Below are 19,185 nucleotides of genomic sequence, written 5' to 3' on the forward strand. Positions count from 1 at the left end.
GTGCATACACACACATACACACACACACACAGATGCACAACCGAAGAGTGGATGGAGACTCTCACTTCAACCCATTCACCCCGTAGTCAGAAAGGCTAGTTTTAGGATTTAAATGACCATCAGATTTTTGGACCTCTCTTTGTGCATTCTTAGTTCCCTTCCCTTAGTTTAAACTGTTTGCTCATGCCCCCTCCCCCCACTGCCCCACACCAGAATCTTCCAGAGTCCCTGTTCTCTATTATCACACGATTCCCTTCTTTCCATCCAAATCTGTTGTTCTCTCCTCTGTTTACGTTCTACGTTCTTACGTTCTATGTTAGACCTGTGAAGAACTATGTCTGGTTTACTTCAACTCCTTTGCCTTTCTCTCCCCCTGCCTTTTCTCTTTATCTCTCTCTCTCTCTCTCTCTCTCTGTTTTTCTTTCTTCGTTACTACTGTTCTATCTCTGTATTATGAGTTACGGTGGGGACTGTGTGACCTTAGCCAGGGTCAGACATGCTCTCACCATCCGCTTTTTACACCAAAGAACCAATCATAGCTGAACTACATGTGCTAGCCTGGCCACAGCCCCACCTTGGTGGCTAGGACTGGGACTGTCTGATCAAGGGAGGGCACAATTAAACACAGCATAAACAAGACATGTTTAATTACTGATGCGATATAAGGAGGTGTTGTCTTAATATGTGGCTCAGTGTGTGTGTGTGTGTGTGACACCAGCTGTTGATGGTGTCTGTGATGCGACTACCCAGAGTCATGTCTCATCACTTACAGCACTGAGGACGCTTTGTGTGTTCACCACACACTCCAGTCTATCGTTGTAGGTCTGCACGCAGTCACCGCACAACCAGTTGAATAGCTGTGTGTGTGACTGGGTGTGTTTGTGGGAGAGAGAGAGAGACATTGTGAGAGAGCAGTGGGCTCATTGCAACCTCTGTGTTACTAATGGGGGAAACTCGATTCCCACACCCCCTTCCCAAAAGCACACACCAGCCGCAACGACATGACCTTCAGCCGGATTACTTTAATTGAATTTACATGTGGCTAAAGGCGGGCCTGTTCCAGAAGACGTTAGCCTGGCTGTGTTCAGCTCAACGCTAACAGGCTGGGAGCATGTGTTGTGTTATGAACACAGTGTTGAGCAAATCAACACAGCTCACATTCCTGATAAATGAAATGTGCAGTCTGGACCTCCCAGATGTGTGTGTGTGTACCTCTGTGAGATTGTAGAGAGGGTACAGAGTGGGAGTATGGAGTGGTTAGCTAAAGGGACACAGGAGGTTTGTTCTTCTCAGTGAGTGTCTCTCAGAAGGACCGCTAGATAAACATGAGGAAATGAGTATTATGGAACACAACTGTATATTTTCCCTGATCAGTTTTTGGTTGTATATGCAGCATAGATGTTTAAACACTGCTATTTAGGCACTGTACAGGCCCGCCTGTTAAAGAGCATCACTGTCTCCTTATACACACACACACACACATGTTATTAACATGTAGGGTTCAGAATGATGAAGTCTGGTGTGTGCACTTGTTTCCTATGCCGTAGCATCCCTCAAGGGCTGTTGAGGGACGGAGCACCAGAAATGATTGTGCGTCAATGAGCGATTAGCTTAACCGTCCCTGTGGAATGACGCAATGGTGGGTCTGCTTCATCTGGGTTTGTGGGTCCGCCGCTCTGTCATTCTGTCTCCCCTTTTATCACACCTCCTCTTTGAACAACCCCCCCCCCACTGTGTTTTGACGTGTTGCCAGTCTCTCCGTCAGCAGACTCGTATATCAGCCAAGTACCTGTTCCTCCACATCACTGTCAATCACACAGGGATTAGAATGACATCACCTCCAGCCCTATTCACTTGATTGTGTGTGTGGGAAGGGAGGGGGGGGGGGGGTGGCTGCTTTGAGCGACCGGGAATTTGAACACGCGTGCGTGTTAACCAACGAGATAATGGCGGTTCGTTTAGACATGTCGCAAAAGCACAGCAGCCGCGAGGTACTATGACTATTCACAGTCTCCGATACCATCACATGTGTTTGTTTGGACAGCTGCGCGTGTTTGTGTGTTCCTGAGAGATTGGGTGCCTTGTCAGTAAGCATGACCGCCTCTGCTTTAAATACCCTGCTGGGAGGGTTTCATCTTTATTAAGGAGAGGGAGAGGGTCTGCAGGGCCAAGGAGGCATTAAGGAGCTTTACCCTGGAGTGTTCTCTCTCCAGAAATACCCTCTGCACCACGGGCCTGGGAGCGCGTCCTTGACATCACATCCTGTCCTGGCCACTCCACGTCTGGCGACATTTCAGAGGGGGAGGGGGGGGGGGGGGGGGTATCCAGGGGCCATGAACATACCTCTGTAGGTGCTGTGTACTCCCTCCTGCCACACGTGTCTGTAGTTGGCTAGATAACCATGACCCATCAGAAAGCAGGGATCAAGAAGACCAAAACTCCTCAGGCTGACTCTCCTATGACCCCTGCAACATCTGAAACAGTCTGACCACAGATATCTTCTTTGTTTGAATACAGCTCACCATATAATCTGGACAGATTAATATGACATGGTCCCACAATGCATTGGGATGGCAGGATGATAGAGCTAGGAATTATGGGTCAGATTTGAACGCTGCCCTGGCGTACAGCCAATGGGAGACGTGAGGGAGTCATGCAGGATCTCCAATCTATCCTTCAGCACGGCTGCACTGGTTTGGGTTAGCGTGCATGAGTGTGGGAGTTTCTGGGTAGTCTATGACAGAAGAGTCTCTAGTGCATGAGGCTCAGTGTGAGGGGGGGGGAGGGGTGGAGGAGGAGGGGAATGTAGGTGGAGTGAGGGAAGTGAGGGGAGGAAAGGGAGTTAGGGTTTGTGTGTGGGGGGAAGGGAGTGAGGGTGGAACCGTGGGGGAGGGGGGGAGGGGGGGAAAGGAAAGTTGATGTATCATGGCGTGCATTGCAAGGGGTTTTAGTCTGTTTAACTTTTTTTGAAGGAGCACTCCGGCTACACTGGTGCAGTCTAAAACTGGACTGGGACATACAGTAGTCCACACACACTAAGCGCTTGCTTTAAATCCTCTGTTTATGGTCCTGAGCTTTAAGCAGCTTAAAAAATATATTATAAATATTTGGGAGAGAGAAAAACAGAATTTCCCTCCTTAAAAATGCACCCAAATATTTTTTGGGTTTCATTCTTCCAGGTTCATTTTTTAGGTTTAGTTTCTAATCATTTATGTGGAGAGATGCCTGAAAGTGCTTTGGAAGAGTATTTATGCCCCTGCACTGCAGTGCTGTGATGATGTCATTGACTGTGACTGGGTTCAAAAGGAAATCTGTCATGATTTGCCTGAATTAAATGGGTCTGTATAACAAAAGTAAATAGGATTGATCCCAGTCCAGTTAGAAGATGTAGCCTAGATAGATCAAGGTGAAATTCCTCATGTCATAAGCATTTTTAGAGAGGATAGAGGTCATTGGAGAAGGCCGCAGTTTAGAGGACTGCTCTCGTTCTCTCTGTTCTTTCTTTTTCTGATCTCTCTTTTTTTGATCTCTCTCTGCTCTTTCTATACTTCTGCTCTGTTTTCTCTCTCTTTCTGCTCTCTCTCTCTGCTGATTCAGATGCTGCTGTACTTTTTCTTTGGCTACAGCACGTCATCAATCATGGGATGTTGATTGTCCTCCCCATCTCACTATTCCCCTGGCAGAGTCTCTCCCATTTTCTCCTTCCCCCTCCCTCTTGTCTCCCCCACCTCATTTAGTCCTTCCCTTCTTCCCTCCGTCTCTGTCTCCCTGGCTCATGTCCAGCCTGAGCCCCACCCAGTCCTGGAGTCAGAACAGCCAGTACCATCGCCATACAATCATCCCTCTCAGACTCTGTCTTCAAAGGGAAGATCCAAATCAGATCTGCTCTGATGAAGAGAGCGTCTTATTAACCATGACCCCCTGGTGACCTGGTCACTGTCAGATCAGAGCTGAAACTGCAGATCAACGTTGTTTGTTTGGTTTCTAAAATGGAGACTTGTGATCATGGGAGGAGATTTATCTCATTGCTTGAACTGGTGCCTTTCAGTAAAGGGACAACTTCCCAATCTCTGCTGTAGTAATCAAACAGCAGGGGGTACTAGGGGATGATGAAACTGGCCTGTGGTTTGTGTTTTTTATCTATGAATTTGGCAATAAGAGATTCTGTCTGAACTCTGAAGTGGTCTCTTGACCCAGAGAGCTATTTGTTCCAGTACTTCCTGTCTGTGTGTCTCTGCGGAATGGCAATTCTCATACCCATCACTCACTGTCTGGTATGCCATTGGACACTGGAAACACTGGAAAAGGAAATGGGTAATCTCTGCTCCAGACATGGCCAGAAACAATCATCAGAAATTAACAAAAGGATATGAGTTACGGTGCGGAAGCAGATTTAGTTCAAATGCAGCCCTAGCTTAGCCTGCTAGAAGATTCCAATCCTTTATCCCCTCAGACAGCACTCCGTTCTGCCTCACTGGAACCAGATGAAGCACAATCCTAAACACAACACAGATGATCATTACATCACTTCCTGTGGATGTGCTTTCTCTCCCCCCAGATATGTTGGGACCCACCCATTGGCTATCGGACAGAATTTTGGGTGTGTCTTTCACTGATGATGTTGACTGTTTGTGTTCATTTCGGAGACGTATTCAAGCTCCGTGCGTCTGTTTTGAGTGTGTGTTAAAGCTTTTGCGGGAAGCCGAGAACAGGATATTCCCATTGGGTCGCCCGTCCTCCATTTAATACCCTTTAGCTGCTCTGCCTCTTTCCTACTACAAAATGGCTGCCCACCATTGGAGGCATACGTTATGATGTGAATGGCCTGCCCTGGCCCTGTCCCCAAGGACAGGCTAATAGCAGCTTGGGAGGGTTTCCATGGCGACCAGACAACGTACAGTAAAACGCACACCAGGCATCCAATAAGAGTTTGCCTCCTCCAGATCTCCTGTGGTTGGCCCCTCCCACCCAGCTGGTCTGTACTGGTCTAATGGAGAACTGATACATAATGTGATTGGATGATGGATGGATGTGTGCATGTTGGCCTCCTCCCTTTTCACCAGTGGGATCTAACCTTCATGCACGTATTCTGAGAGTTTATTCAACCCCACCCCAAGCATGAACTCAATTTCATTTTCATCTTTTTGATTCAGCGATGTTTCAACTGTAATTACACTCAAAAGTGAACCTCAGCTACATCACACAGTTGCTGTTGTCTGTGTTTGCCTGTGTTTCCCCCTCTGTTAGTGGTGCTTTGGGCAGAGTTCACACTGTTTCTGCTCCAGCCCAGCCAGCCTCACCGCAGGGCACACGCCCAGGGATGTCGTGTCCTCCTTCATCTCCGTTATTGTTTGATTTGATCAAGAGCTCTCGGCTCTGGTCAACGACAAACAGATTAGGCTGGACCTAAACTGGACTGGGAGCTAGCTGGCTGGCGGTGCCCAACTTGGTTCTGAAACATGTTTTTGACAGCGTGGAGCTCGGAAGCGTCTGCGCTGAGAATTGACCCATCTGTTCAGCACCAGACTCCATACCTTGGTCCTATTTTCAGGGAATGGGAATCATGCCTTGTTTGAGGACTTAAATTACATGTAATTGATATGCAATTTTGCCGACTGATTCGCTAGTTTGTCGGTTTGCACTTCTTTTTTGATGCTAAAAGAGGCTATTCTCTGCCAACTACACTGTGTGTGTGTGTGTGTATGTAGCTAGCATTGCCAGCTCCTTCAGGACAGTCAGTGGAGGTGTGTGTGATACATTGCTCAATGGGGTGGATCCATCCAGATGTTCCTTGTTTGGCCTGCATTCTCCACCACCTCTGGAGCCCACAGGACGACACAATCAGTCTTCAAAACCTCCCCGTTCTCTGACGTCACCAACCATCTGCACGTGTGTCAGTGTCTGCTTGTGCTCCCATTGATGTGTCAGTGTGTGCTGATGAGGAAAGCTCTGCCTTGTCCGTCCAGCGCGACCTGCTGGAAAGCAGCAGTTTTCTCCGGAGGCGTGCTTTGATACTGCAGCCAGGGCAGATGCTGTGTGTCTGCTGTCTTGTCAAGGCCTCACCAGGGAGAGGGGTAGCCTGCGCCTTTCTCTCTCTGTGAGTCTCTCTCCCTCCCTCACTCTCTCCCCCTCTCTCTCTGTGAGTCTCTCTGTCTCTCTCTGTGAGTCTCTCTCTGTGAGTCTCTCTCTGTGAGTCTCTCTCTGTGAGTCTCTCTCTCTCTCTCTCTCTCTCTCTCTCTCTCTCAGTCTCTCTCTCTCTCTCTCTCTCTCTCTCTCTCTCTCTCTCTCTGTCAGTCTCTCTCTGTCTCTCTCTCTGTGAGTGTCTCTGTCTCTCTCTCTCTGTCTCTGTCTCTCTCTCTCTCTGTGAGTCTCTCTCGCCTTTCTCTCTTGTCTCTCTCTCTCTGTATCTCTCTCTCTGTATCTGTATCTATCGCAGTGACCCTGAACGGTCCAACTGACAGCCGGGCTGTCTATCTCGTATTTGTCGAAGGTCTCTGTGTCAGTCTGGTTAGTCAATTCTGTCTCCTTCCCTTTCGTCCCTCTTCATGATTCAACTCTGGAACACCGCCCTCTCTCTTAACCCTGACCCTCCCCCAGGCAGCCCCCCTCCCCTTTTACCTTTCCACTCTCCATCTTCCTCTTTTCATCCCTCTGGAGAGAAAGAGAGGTATTTGGCAGCAATACCATCTGTGTTACATAAGAGCAGGAAATCTGTGGGAGTGAGCATTCAAGTGTTTGCAGAGCTAGAGAAGAGAGCAGAGCAGAGGAGAGGATAGGAGAGCAAAGGAAAGGAGAGGAGAGGAGAAGAGAAGAGAGGAGAGCAAAGCATAGCATAGCAGAGGACAGCAACTTCAAACTATCAATATCATTGATCACCATTCCGTTGGTGACGACTGATATGTCTCTATCCTACTGCCATCCGAATAGCAACCCAACCCAAGGCAAGGCTAATGGGATTGAATAGTTTCCATGCACTGCTTGAATCCGTATAGAATGTTTACAGTATGAGATGACCTTAGCTGACCTCAGTACAAGGAAAGTCTATATATTGTTCATGGAATGTTCTCATGGAAAGTATTGGTTAGATGGAGCTCTTTGGAACTCAACCGCGTGCTGCATCAGGGTTGTCTATCAGACAGCTCAGAATGTGGTTGTTACAGTATTGAGGTCTCACTCACTCGATATACACTTCCCGAATCATGGTCACTTCCAAGTTGCTTCCCATTGACTTGCACATCATCATTGTCCCCCCTCCCCCACACGCACACACACAGATGATCTGTCTAGGCCGGAGGTAAAGTACTTAAAGTTTGTGTAAATACGAGCCACTTAAGCCTCACTTTCCCTAAATGTGTTTACAGGAGCGCTCGTTCAAGTGCTTGGTCAATATGGTAGATAACTCCTGGTGTTGGGGGTGTTCCCACAGCATCATACACTGAGTGGACCAGCTTGTGCGAGGACATAGCTGTGTTGGTGGTGTACAGTATGTGGTCCACTGCATAGACCCAGGCTGTGTCTACCTGTCTAGGGATCTGTAGCAATAGTTATAACAAGCAGGTGAGATGGATGACCATTACGTAACCATTGTCTCTCGCCACCTCTCTCTCTCGATCGCTCTGATCCCCTCCCCGTCATCGTGTGAGCATTTTTTTTATTTGGGGGAGGGGGGGGGCATTTTGTGTTGAAAAATAGACAGGGTTTATATGCTTTCTGTCATATCTGGTGTGTGTGATATGTAGGCAGGGCTGCTGATGCAATACTGTGACATCTCTGTCCTTCTGAACAAAGGTCACTGTGTCTCTACACTACAGCGGTGGAGGAGGGTTTTTCAGAAGGGTTTTCCTGAGTGTGTCTACTGTCGTTATTGCTAATCCAACGCACACGCGTGCACACGCACACACACACACACACACACACATACACGCACACAGAGCACTCAGGCCTTCATTCATAATTTATACCCAGTAGCCGTTGTAAATAGTCAAATAGTTTAAATATACAGTCTTTATATATATATTTGTATAAGAGAGATAGATATCTATTTTTTATGTGTTCATTGGTCGGAGATCAAAAATGTAGTACCAGAGATACTGCTGTGCTAAACACTGACGATGTTAGCACGTAGACCTGACCACGCATGAGTAGCCCAACATGGCCATTGTTTATTGATGTTAAGTTAACCCCTCTACAGCTAGGGCGGTTTGATTGGTTGATCCATGTGAGGGTCCTCTCTCACAAACACAAAATTGAGCGTCAGGCTAGCATCTAAGAGGCTGACCCCACACGGGACCGGCTCACTGTTGAGGGCCATACACACACCATAGTCACACACACACACACACACCATAGTCTCACACACACACACACACACACACACACACACACACACACACACACACTTGCAAACTGTACGGCATGCAGGCGTGCCACACTCATTACAAACACTCATACAATTACTTATGCTGGCATGCAAGCTGACATGCACCTACTCAACATACCAGCGAGCTCCCAGGAGAGGCTTTTATCAGGATTCTACACATCCCATCATGCATCGCGGCATCGTTAGTGACGGCCTTCCCAGACTCCTTTGGGGCCCTTGTTTTGATTCTGAGTAATAAGGTGACGATAGGTGGGTGTTTCCTCACACACACACACACACACATTAGTTTCTACTCTATTGGTCCCACTGTGGTCATTGGTCACTCCATTTAAAATGAGGCCTTGACATGAGGAAGTTGGAGGAGAGTCGTGATGGAGGGACAGTGTTCAGTTGGCTCCCAGTCAGCTCAGAGGATGTTAAGGAGGTGTGACGGGGGAGAATGTGGTCAGACTCAGAGGACTCGTTCCTGCGAGCTTCTGCAATGTTGTCAGGAGACGCAGAGTTCGGAAGGAACGTGTCACCGAAATACTGCAGCAGGGTTTGGCTGCTCGGTGATGTCATCTTTTAGAGTCTGACAATGCTCTCCAGTTGATTGGGCGATGGTATGACTGTGCTGATTGTACAAGTACTCCTCTCCTATTAGCTCTTCAGTGTAGGGAGAATGACCTCATCGTTTCCAAATGCGTGGTCACCCCTCGCCTTTCTGTAGCCCCCTGCCGCCACCCCCACCCCTGCCGAAGAACCCCTTTCTGTTTTTTTGACAGAAAAAAACATAACTTTTAATCGCAGAATCATAATCAGAATGATTTTTTTCAGAATCATAATCAGAATGATTTTTTTCAGAATCATAATCAGAATGATTTTATTCGCCATGAATATTTGCGCAAACAAGGAATTGCCTTTGGCAGGGAGGTGCATACATTAAACATATAGGAACATTGAAACTTAAATACCCTAACCCTTCCTGTTGTTTATCTGGAGCTGTCCCTGGGGTGTGTGTGTCTCTCTGTGTGTGTCATTCTTTTACGACAGGCCATGACATTGCAGATAGAGGACCCCGGAAGGCCAATGAATGGCTAAGTTGATTTCAGGAAGGCTCTGCTTAGTGTCTGGACACACACACACAATCTAGTTTGTCCCTGAAGAGCCACAAAGGCAGTTTGTTATCAGGCATGTGAAAGTAGCCAGCCCTACCAGAGCAGCAGAGAGTGAGTGATCACCATGGAGTGATCCACATGCTAGGTCACAGAAGGACTGGACCCGCCAGACGGTAGCCCAGACACTTGCCTGCATAAAATTCCTGACCGAGCATGATAATGGCCCAGTCATTGCCCGTTCAGAAAAGCTTACATATCAGGCCTATAATGAATGCTGATGTTGCTCTAGTAACTTGTTCCTATGGATGTTGTTTGCATTGGCTTGTTTATGTAGCCTGCGTATGTAAACACATTTAGACAGCTATCAGATGATCATCTGTTTATAATAAGGCTGTATTTGAAAGCCGTTTCGAACATAAGCTGCACTTTATCATCTACCCTACAGCCCTGAGGGGGCTGTGTCCTCGGTGAATAATAGTATTGTTATGTGCATGGAGCCAAAAGGCTAGTCTTACAGCCATGAGACACTGCCTTCATGTGTTCAAGCTAGACGTTATCACAGAATAGGCCACGTAGCGGCCGCTAAAGTCGTTAGCCACTTGGTTCGGCAGATTCTTGGATAACCCAATAAACCGTCAGGAATGTCCGTCCGTGAAAAACAAAGAACCATGTGACTTGAGGAGGAAAAGTAGGTAGAGACATTATGGGAGTGGGAACCATTTGCTTCAAGAAAGCTTGAGAAGCCGTTTTGACTGGCTGTTCTACTCCCACACTATTGGGGGCGCTGTCATGGTACAAAACGGAGGTCCATGACTTTTTCTATCACCAGTTGTGATACTTGAAACTAAATAAAGAAACGGAGACTTGAAGCTGACTGAAGTCTCACTGCAGCAGTGTGTCAGAGAGGAGTAGAGCAGCTTGTCTTCGAGTGCATCAGGTCCAGCTGTGAGCTGCTTCCATAATCAGTGTCCTGGTTGAGCCAGACCAGCCCAGGCCATGATCTCTCCGAAAGGTTGGATTAGACGAGAGCTGGCCGGCCGACAGAGGTTTTGCTGCACCTAAGCCCCCGCGAGCCCTGGTCGTGACAAAACAGCAGCACAGCTCGGAGCAGCACAGCTCGGAGCAGCACAGCTCGGAGCAGCACAGGGTTAGGAGCAGCACAGGGTTAGGAGCAGCACAGGGTTAGGAGCAGCACAGGGTTAGGAGCAGCACAGGGTTGGGTCATGGTTGTGTAGTTTCTACTAGGCAGCCAGGAGGAGGCGGCTTCCGCTATCTTATGGAACGTCAGAACAGTCCCAGTCTCCAGGCCTCTCACTTCAAAGTGCCGTCTGTTTACCCAGGCCAGCGGGTACACAGCCTCAGGGTTGGTCCTAGCACTTTTTGGTGCTCTAGGGCAAGCTTCCCCCGCCTTGAGAGCGACGACAGTGGCACATTAGTGTTGGGGGTGCGTACTGGCATTGATCGCAGCGTTCGTCTGGTTCAACCCCTCCTCTCCCCCCTCCTCTCCCCTCCCCGGCGCCAGGGCGGCTGCCCTGCTCATACCAATGACCGTCTCTGCACAGCCCATCAGTGTTGCTGCAGAGCCCTGAGGCTGCGGGGCAGACACAAGCCTGGTTAGAGCCTCCGTCAGGGCCCAGGTTCTGTGGAGGCTGGAGGGAGGAACCTGGAGGGTTGGCTGGTGCCATGCTCTGGGTGATGGGCTCCACACGTCAAGCATGCTCGCCTTAGCGTTGCAACAGATGCCAGAGGAAGGAAAATGAAGGCGTTTGAGACCCAGTAGTGTTTACTTTTTGTGTGTGTGTGTGTGCACATTTTTACATCAGTTTTGCAAATCCTGCTGCAATATCTAACTTCCAAGGCCTCTGATAAGTCTTTCTTAGAAATGCAGTGTGGTTGAGCAAAACTGTGTGGGTGGGAAGACGTAGTGAGGGACCTATCCTGCAGTGTCCCTCAGGCCTGTGAATAATGCATTGTGCCGCAACAACTGGCCTGAATGTTATTGTATTTAGCTGGATATGTGTGGTGTGTTTTAATAGATGAGGCAGAGAGGGCAGCTTGCGTGGGTCTTGTAGATTGTTAGGGCCATCGGGTGCCAGCACTTTCTTTTCTGTCTCTTTCTGTGTCTGTTGGCCTCGATCTTTCTGCCTCACTTTTCTCTGTCTGCCTCTGCCTCTTCTTTTTCTCTCTTTTTGTGTCTGTCTCTCTTTGTCTCCCTTATTCCTCTGTCTCCATGTCTTTCTCTCGGTACGTGCAGCTGGGAAAAGGTGTCTTCGTAGAAGAGAACATTAAGGTTAAAAAAACTAAACAATAGTCAATGCTTGTGTAATTGTCTAAATTGTTCGATGAAAGATTATGCGGCACACGGGAGACAGAAGAACTACTCTGCCACAAAGGATTTAACGCGTTGGGTATCCATGGTGATGTACAGTTGGGCCTTGATAACGACCCTCTCTCCTTCTGTCTCCCAGTTCTGTGTGGGAGAGGAAGTGAGAGAAACGGTATGAACCGAGGCACCAAATGGAAAAACACGATATTAGAAAAACAGGATGGAAGTGAAGGAAGGAGAAGGAGAGCGGGGGTGTGAAACTGGGAGCGAAAGCAAGACAGAATCTGGTAGTAACACCAAAGTATAACTGGACTCCTACGCAACATTCCTTTTCTTTGACCCCTCTCTTAGGGAGGTGGCTTGTGTTCACACAGAGAGAAACACAAACGCACTGTAACATTTCACTTGCACCACAAGCAGGGCTTGTGAAATTAACGGCGTCCTGGTGTTCCGGAGAATTCCCATTCACATTGAAATTGATTTAAGCCCCACGACTGTATGGATTACTTAAATACTGTTGCAAATAACCTAGACCCATGTCAGATTGTCAAAATGCAAAAACACTATCATTTACATTTTCGGACAGGTCAAGTTCAGTTTGGGACGGTTTATTTTGCGCTTCGGAAGGGAACTGGGACAGTGAGGAAAAAAGTTAGTGGTGAGTCCTGACCACAAGAACACAGTGCTATGTGTGCTGACGTGGACAGCTAATGGTGTCCCATCATGTCAGGTTTCTCTCTGACATAGAGAAACCTGACACATGCGCCGACACATAATGAGCAGTCAGAGCTCCAATTTGGGATTCTGTTTGTTCGGGTTCACCCCTCTACATGCCGTACCTGTCATCACTAATGAAGACGTCGTCTTTGGACCTGTGGGCTTGTGAGCGTCTGAGTTTATTTGTGGGCCACAGATGGAACCAGACTGTCGACGGAGAGAGATGGTCAGATGCTTTCGATGGAAAGATGAAGGGCATGGACAGATACTGTCAATGGAGGGATAGAGGTCATGGACAGATGGAAGTGGAGGTGCCATTTGCAGAAGGCCGTCCATAAATAGTGACGATGCGTCAACCTTTACTGTGTTCTTCTCCTTTCTCACACCCTTTTCTGCCCTCTCTCTCTGCCCTCTCTGCCCTCTCTCTCTGCCCTCTCTCTGCTCTCCCTCTCTGTCGCGTCTCTCTGTCGCGTCTCTATCCGAACCTCTTTCTGTCTCTCGTCTTCTCTCTCTCTTTCAGTCCCTGTCGAGTCTCTCTGTCGCATCAGCTGCGTCCGCTCTCTCTTTCTCATTCCCTCCCCGTGTCTCTCTCTCTCTCTCCCTCTCTTCCTCAGTTCCTCTCTCTGCGGTAGTTTCAGCAGGGCTTGTTGTAAGGTGCTCGCCATCCGCCACCACACAATCTATAAATAAGAGTTTTCGCCCCCTCGCTAGACAGCGCGCGCACACACACACAGACATACACTGTAAACGCACACAGCACCACACTATCAAATTCAGCCTCTAGCGCTCGCCCTACAACACCATAACCAATGTAATCCTCCCCATCTCTTTTCACCTCCCTCTCTACCTAACCTAACAGAGATGTACATGGAGAATGGCAGAGATATTTGTGTGGGTGAGTGGCCTGGTAAATCCATACTCTGTTGGTTTCCGCATCACTGCTTCTGGTCACGGTTCGATTGCTGGCTGGGTCAATACCGGCTCCCCTGGTGGTTTAGTCTAGAATTGCACTGTGGGGGGGATAGTGGCTCATGTGAAATGGTGCATAAGAGCTGGTTGTTGTGCTCCTCGGTCCTTGCAGATGTCTCCTTGAGGCTTAATTCTCCTTGTCACAACACTGTGTGTGTGTGTGTGGTGTGTGTGTACGAGCTTGCGTGTGCATATAGGATTGGATTGTCACTGTGAGTGTGCGAAAGTATGTTTGCTGCCTATCTTCTGTACGGGTCCAGCAGCACAGGCTCCAGTCTGACTGGTCGTTGAGTGAGGGTGTGGGCGACAGAGCTGCTCCTTCCATCTGTACTCCCTCTCTCCCATCCCTCCATCTGTAGTCCCTCTCTCCCATCCCTCCATCTGTAGTCCCTCTCTCCCATCCCTCCATCCTCTACAACACCCATGGTCGCTCCGTTTGTCTCTCATCCTTTCATCTGTAGCTCTAGTCCCTCCCGCATTCTCCCACCCTCTGTCCAGTAGTCCTCATCCTGCAACTTTAGTCTCTGTTCTCTCCTCTCTCTCTGCGTCATCCCCCCCGTCCCCCGTCCCCCACAGTAAGGACATCATGGCTTCATGTGACACTGGCATGTTAAGGCTATGAACAATTGAAATGTCTTAGTGGGGTTATTTGTTTTAAGCTTTTCATCTTCTGCGTGTCATAAACAGTGTGTGTGTGTGTGTGTGTGTAGGCGTTTGTGTGAATGAGAAACAAAGACAAAGAAACGGGAGAGGCGAAGAGAAACAGAAATGGAGACAGAGAGGGAGGGAGGGAGACGTATCAGTGTGTATTCCCCTCTCTAACTGTCTCAGCACTTGGCCACTGACTGCGTCAGTCAACTACTGTCCAGTCATTGTGAAGTCTGACTGCTGCTGTGCTCAGCTCTTTGTCTCCCCCCCCTCCCCCTTCCCAATTCTCTCCTGACTGCAGTCAATGCAAGCACGCACCCACACGCACATCGATCTGTGTACATATCCTTGGCTCTGGAGATAAAGATAATAGATTGACAGTAGGTAGTTCCGTTTTCAGGTAATACCCTGTATATTCTTTGTTTGGGAGCTGGACTGTGTGAACTGGTTAGCTAAGCCTAGAAAGCCCCTATTCTTGTTTCACTAGTCTGGCCTCTGCTTCCTAATAAATACTATGTGCCCTCGTCTAGTTTGCCAGCCTAGTTTGCTTCCCACTTTGTTCTCCTGTGATGGGTGGTCTTTTTCCATTGGCTGGCCAAGCTATTGTGTTGTTTGTGTGTAACTTTAGTGTTTTATAGAGGCACTACAAGCCAGCTCTGAGTTCATGGAGTTCAATGAGCATTGTGGCATCTGTTTCCCCCTCTGTCAACACAGTGTTTGTGTGGTAAATGTGCAGTTGCATTTTTTCACCAGCAGGTGGAGTCAACATGCTTTGTAAATGTGTAAAACTAAGAAACAACAGGCAATGGCACAAATGTGCATTGTGTTTAGATTACCTTGAAGGGCCTAATAAAATGATCCAATTGTCATAAAAGGGATAAAGAAACTCCACCTTCAATTTTGTTTAGCTAAACACCTCCAACCCCTAACTTTGTATGTGTATGTCATATAGTATACATGCACTGTACATTAACACGCGTGTTTCCCGTGTGGCTGTAGTCTCTGCAGGTCTTGATGAGCAGCGGGGGACGGGAGTGTGTGTGACCTCATCGTGACATCAGCGCCAAACGTGTGACATCGGGAGGGCGGGGTCAACATGACAACCGTCGCCGCCGACTACGACCACATGGACATCCAGCAGCAATACAGCGAGCAGGTGAACAACCGCTGGGATGCCGACGAATGGGACAACGAGAACAGCTCGGCTCGCCTCTTCGAGCGCTCCCGCATCAAGGCCCTGGCGGGTAAGGAACACCCACATGTTCACAACTAACACCCACAATAGTGTACACATCACAATTTGTGTCAGTGTTTACGTTGCATTTAGTCATTTAGCAGACGCTCTTATCCAGAGCGACTTACAGTAAGTACAGGGACATTCCCCCCGAGGCAAGTAGGGTGAAGTGCCTTGCCCAAGGACACAACGTCATTTGGCACGGCCGGGAATCGAACTGGCAGCCTTCAGATTACCAGCCCGATTCCCTAACCACTCAGCCATCTGACTCCCATACATAACACTCCAGTGTTAATTTCACACCTGGAGGTACATAGGTCTTATGACAGTTATGAGGCCACTTACTTAACCACCAATCAGCGCTCAATGACAACTGACTTTATAAAAAAAATACAGCACTGGCCTTAGCATTTCTCTCTTTCTAGAGTTTTTGACCCCAAAAACATTACAGCATTCTATGTGTAGGCCTCCGGATGACGGGTAGGCGTACAGCATCATGTGTTTCTAGTGATGTAAGCCAACGTTACTTTGCCCCCCGCCATCCCCTTTGTCTCAGTAACCGTAGCTGTCCCAGTACATGCTGGCCACTCTAGGCTTGGGAGTGTAACTGTGCTTTAGCTCGCTAGCTGCTGGCTTGTTTTTGGGCCTCCATGGCTGGCTGGCTGGCTTCTAGGCTAATGTGCTAGTGTTCCACTCAGCTAAATAATTCACCTTCCTCTTAAATATGCAGGAGGAGTTTTGCGTGTGTTCGGAAGTCACTAGGCTAATACTGAGGCAGTCTAACATCGTGTCTCTTTCTAGCTGCTTAGCTGTTCTTTTGTTGTTGTCCGGAAGACTTTCAGCTGCTGGGACAAGGCCTTTGTTCTTTGGTGATAATGAGTGTCTTGTTGTTTCACCAGACTGCCTTCACTTTGGGTCCAGGCGCTCCTGGAGCCTGATGTACAGGGCGGGGCTGGGTCCACTGCTGTCTAGTGCGAATAATGGTTGTAACTTGGGTGACAGTATGAGATGGTTGGAATTTATTGGTATTTAAGAATCAGTCAGTTATCTAAATACCCAGTGGGCCTTTGGCAGAGTGGAGCTTTCCTCATGCCTAAACAGCCACCCCCCCCCCCCCCCCCCCCCCCCCCCCCCCCCCCTCTTCTCCTCCAGGACTTGTGGTGTCCTGAGTTTAGTTGTGCGTGGGCTATGGGGTGATGGTGGCGTCAGGTGACTTCACTCACACATGGTTGTGTGTTTCCTTGAAGGCATCCATCACAAGCCGGTCAGTCAGCAGCTAGCTGCGGAGGTCTGGTCTGGGTCAGCACTCTGCTGCGTGCAACATGGAGGGCTGGAACACCACCAACTGGCTGACTGAAACAAACTGTCTCTCACACACACACACCTTTAAAAATCCTTTCTTTCTACAAGGAATCGTAAGACTGTAAAGGTGACTAAGTCTTGAAGGAACGATCCGGGTTATATAAAGTCCACCGTCGTGCTTAGATTTTGAGAAGTGCGTTGTGTTAATGGGTGAGGATAAGACTGTAAGCTGATGCTTCTCTCTGAGTGGAGAGATCCTTGTGTGTGTGTGTGTGTGTGTGTGTGTGTGTGTGTGTGTGTGTGCGCGAGTGAGCAAGACCAGGTGTGTTACATTCGATAGGTAGGGAAATCCAAAACCATCTGTCACCTTGGAAACAGATCTGGATATCCCTCCACCAAAGACAGAAAGGAAATGAAGGAGAGTGTGTTGAAGCATGTTCCCTAGACGTGTCCGTGTGCGGAGGTCGGGTCTGAGCGGAGTTTTCTCACACTCGCCACATCCATGTCATGCTGTCGCCTAGCGTTCTGCCTGCTGATACAATTCATGCTTTTGCCACTCTATATGTCAGAAAACGTCATGTCAGGGTAAACAATGGTCACACAATCTTGGCTGGTTCCCAAGTGTGGGATACAAGGTCACACAGTACACAGCTTGTGTGGGGGGAACTAGCTTGTGTGGGGGTTTGTTGCGGGACTCTATATTTGTGTATATTGACCCGCTGCGTGGTCCTTGGCAACGCTCCTGCTGGGTTTCTGGTAAAACAGCACGGCCCGACCCTCGGAAGGGCCCGGAATAGCCAGCTGTGAGGTCAGGAGGCGGAGGGGGAGGAGGAGGAGGAGATGGTGCTAGGCTTTGTGCTGTGCAGAAGAAACCCTGGGAGAAGGCCAGGCCCAGACCTGGTGTGAATAATTGAAAGCAGGCTCTAGTCTCAAAGGGGCTTTATGTTGCCGTAACATCCATTGCCATAACACCCCCCCCCCCCCCCCCCCCCCCCTTTACACACACTCATACACCACCTAGCATTCCCAGAATTCCTCCACCTCCTCATCAAGATAGGAAGCCACAAAGTCAGACTCGGTCACACTCTCCTTGACTGAAGGGGGAGGTGTTTAAAGATATGGGAGAGAAAGTGAATGTCTTTGGATTTACTTTCTCTCTTTCTCAAATGTTTCCTCTTATCTTTCCCTTTCTTCGCTCTCTTTTCCTCTCCATTTCACACTCTCTCTCTGTCTTTTTAACACGTTCATCCATCTCTCTGACAGGAGCCAAACTCATAAGAATGTCAATCTGCTCTGACCGAACGAGGTGGAGTGCATGTGTGAAATTCACCACACTGCCCTCACAAGTTTGGATCCTGATCGCAGCTCTCTTGTCCCTGATTCTGACATGCTGTGTGTCTTCACCAGCGCAGCATTCAGGAACACGATGAGAATTGATGAACCACGATCCATATCTAAAGCTTTAGTGAAGATTGTTGATCGTCATAACGGCTTGAGTTACTGTATGTGGAGTTAGGTTTATGTGAGTGGATCCTATGTTAGTGTTCTGGGAGAGAAGAGGGGTAGTTGTTGAACTGGATGAATGGTGTGTTTGAGGGGGAACAGGCCAGGCCTAAAGGGGATATTCACGAGGAGCCCTTGTGATTTCTGATCCAACCACACAGGAAATTTGATTGCTCGGATTGGGTCGTTTTTTCAACTTGTTCGGTCGAAGCAGTATGTCTTTCTTATACCAAGTCATTTCTCCTCACTTCAATACAGTTCCAACTATATTTCACCTCGCACCTGATGCAGTTAAAAGACACACAACAACACACACACTTAAGTAATTCAATCAATGTTTCATCCACACTTTTGACCCTACAGATGTTCTTAAGTATTTCTTCCAGAGATGGCTATAACATCAGATTGCAAACGAACACATTTTCCTCCCTTACGTAGCCTCCTCTGTATACACTACATTCCTCATGGTCATCTCACTCCGACACACTTCTGCTGTACTTTAGGGATGCATCATTTGTACATCGCTTTGGATGAAAGCGTCTGCTAAATACCTAATTGCCCATGCGCACGCACGCACACTCAACTAACCTGTACAGCTCATTGACCTCATGCATTGCCCTTGCCACCCACAGAAGTCCAGATCTCTCCTCGCTCTGCCAAACCTGAACGTGTGTGTGGCAACATTAGACTACCAGCCTTGTAAAAACAAGTTTGTGTGTTTTAGATACATTACAGTATAAATACATGAGCTGAAGTAATGGGTCGACCGCAGGAGATCGCGGGACAGATCCCTGCCCCTTTATCCTTCCATAGCCATACCTTCCACTTAGAACTGGGGGAGAAATCCCACTCCATGAAATGCACGGAATCTGACCAAGACCAGCCTTGGAATATTGTCAAAACGGGCAAATAACTTTCTACAGGTTTAGTTTTAGCGTATTGTTTTTTTTTGGGGGGGGGGGATTCGTCCAGGAACTGTACGGTGTTCCACATTCACTACTATATTCAC

At 48.4% G+C, this 19,185-nt stretch overlaps 1 protein-coding gene across 2 annotated transcripts in view; it reads left to right on the forward strand.

Moving 5' to 3' along the window:
- LOC124474196 (spectrin beta chain, non-erythrocytic 1) overlaps positions 1-19,185 on the forward strand; it is a 63,381-nt gene that overhangs the window by 2,221 nt on the left and 41,975 nt on the right. For both annotated transcript variants that reach the window (XM_047030137.1, XM_047030138.1), the window contains exon 2: positions 15,137-15,381. In XM_047030137.1, the coding sequence (XP_046886093.1) occupies positions 15,234-15,381 (148 nt within the window). In that variant the 5' untranslated portion in view covers positions 15,137-15,233. The remainder of the gene's footprint in view (positions 1-15,136; positions 15,382-19,185) is intronic.

Source organism: Hypomesus transpacificus, chromosome 11 (genome assembly GCF_021917145.1).
Source record: "Hypomesus transpacificus isolate Combined female chromosome 11, fHypTra1, whole genome shotgun sequence".
NCBI classification, from domain to species: domain Eukaryota; kingdom Metazoa; phylum Chordata; class Actinopteri; order Osmeriformes; family Osmeridae; genus Hypomesus; species Hypomesus transpacificus.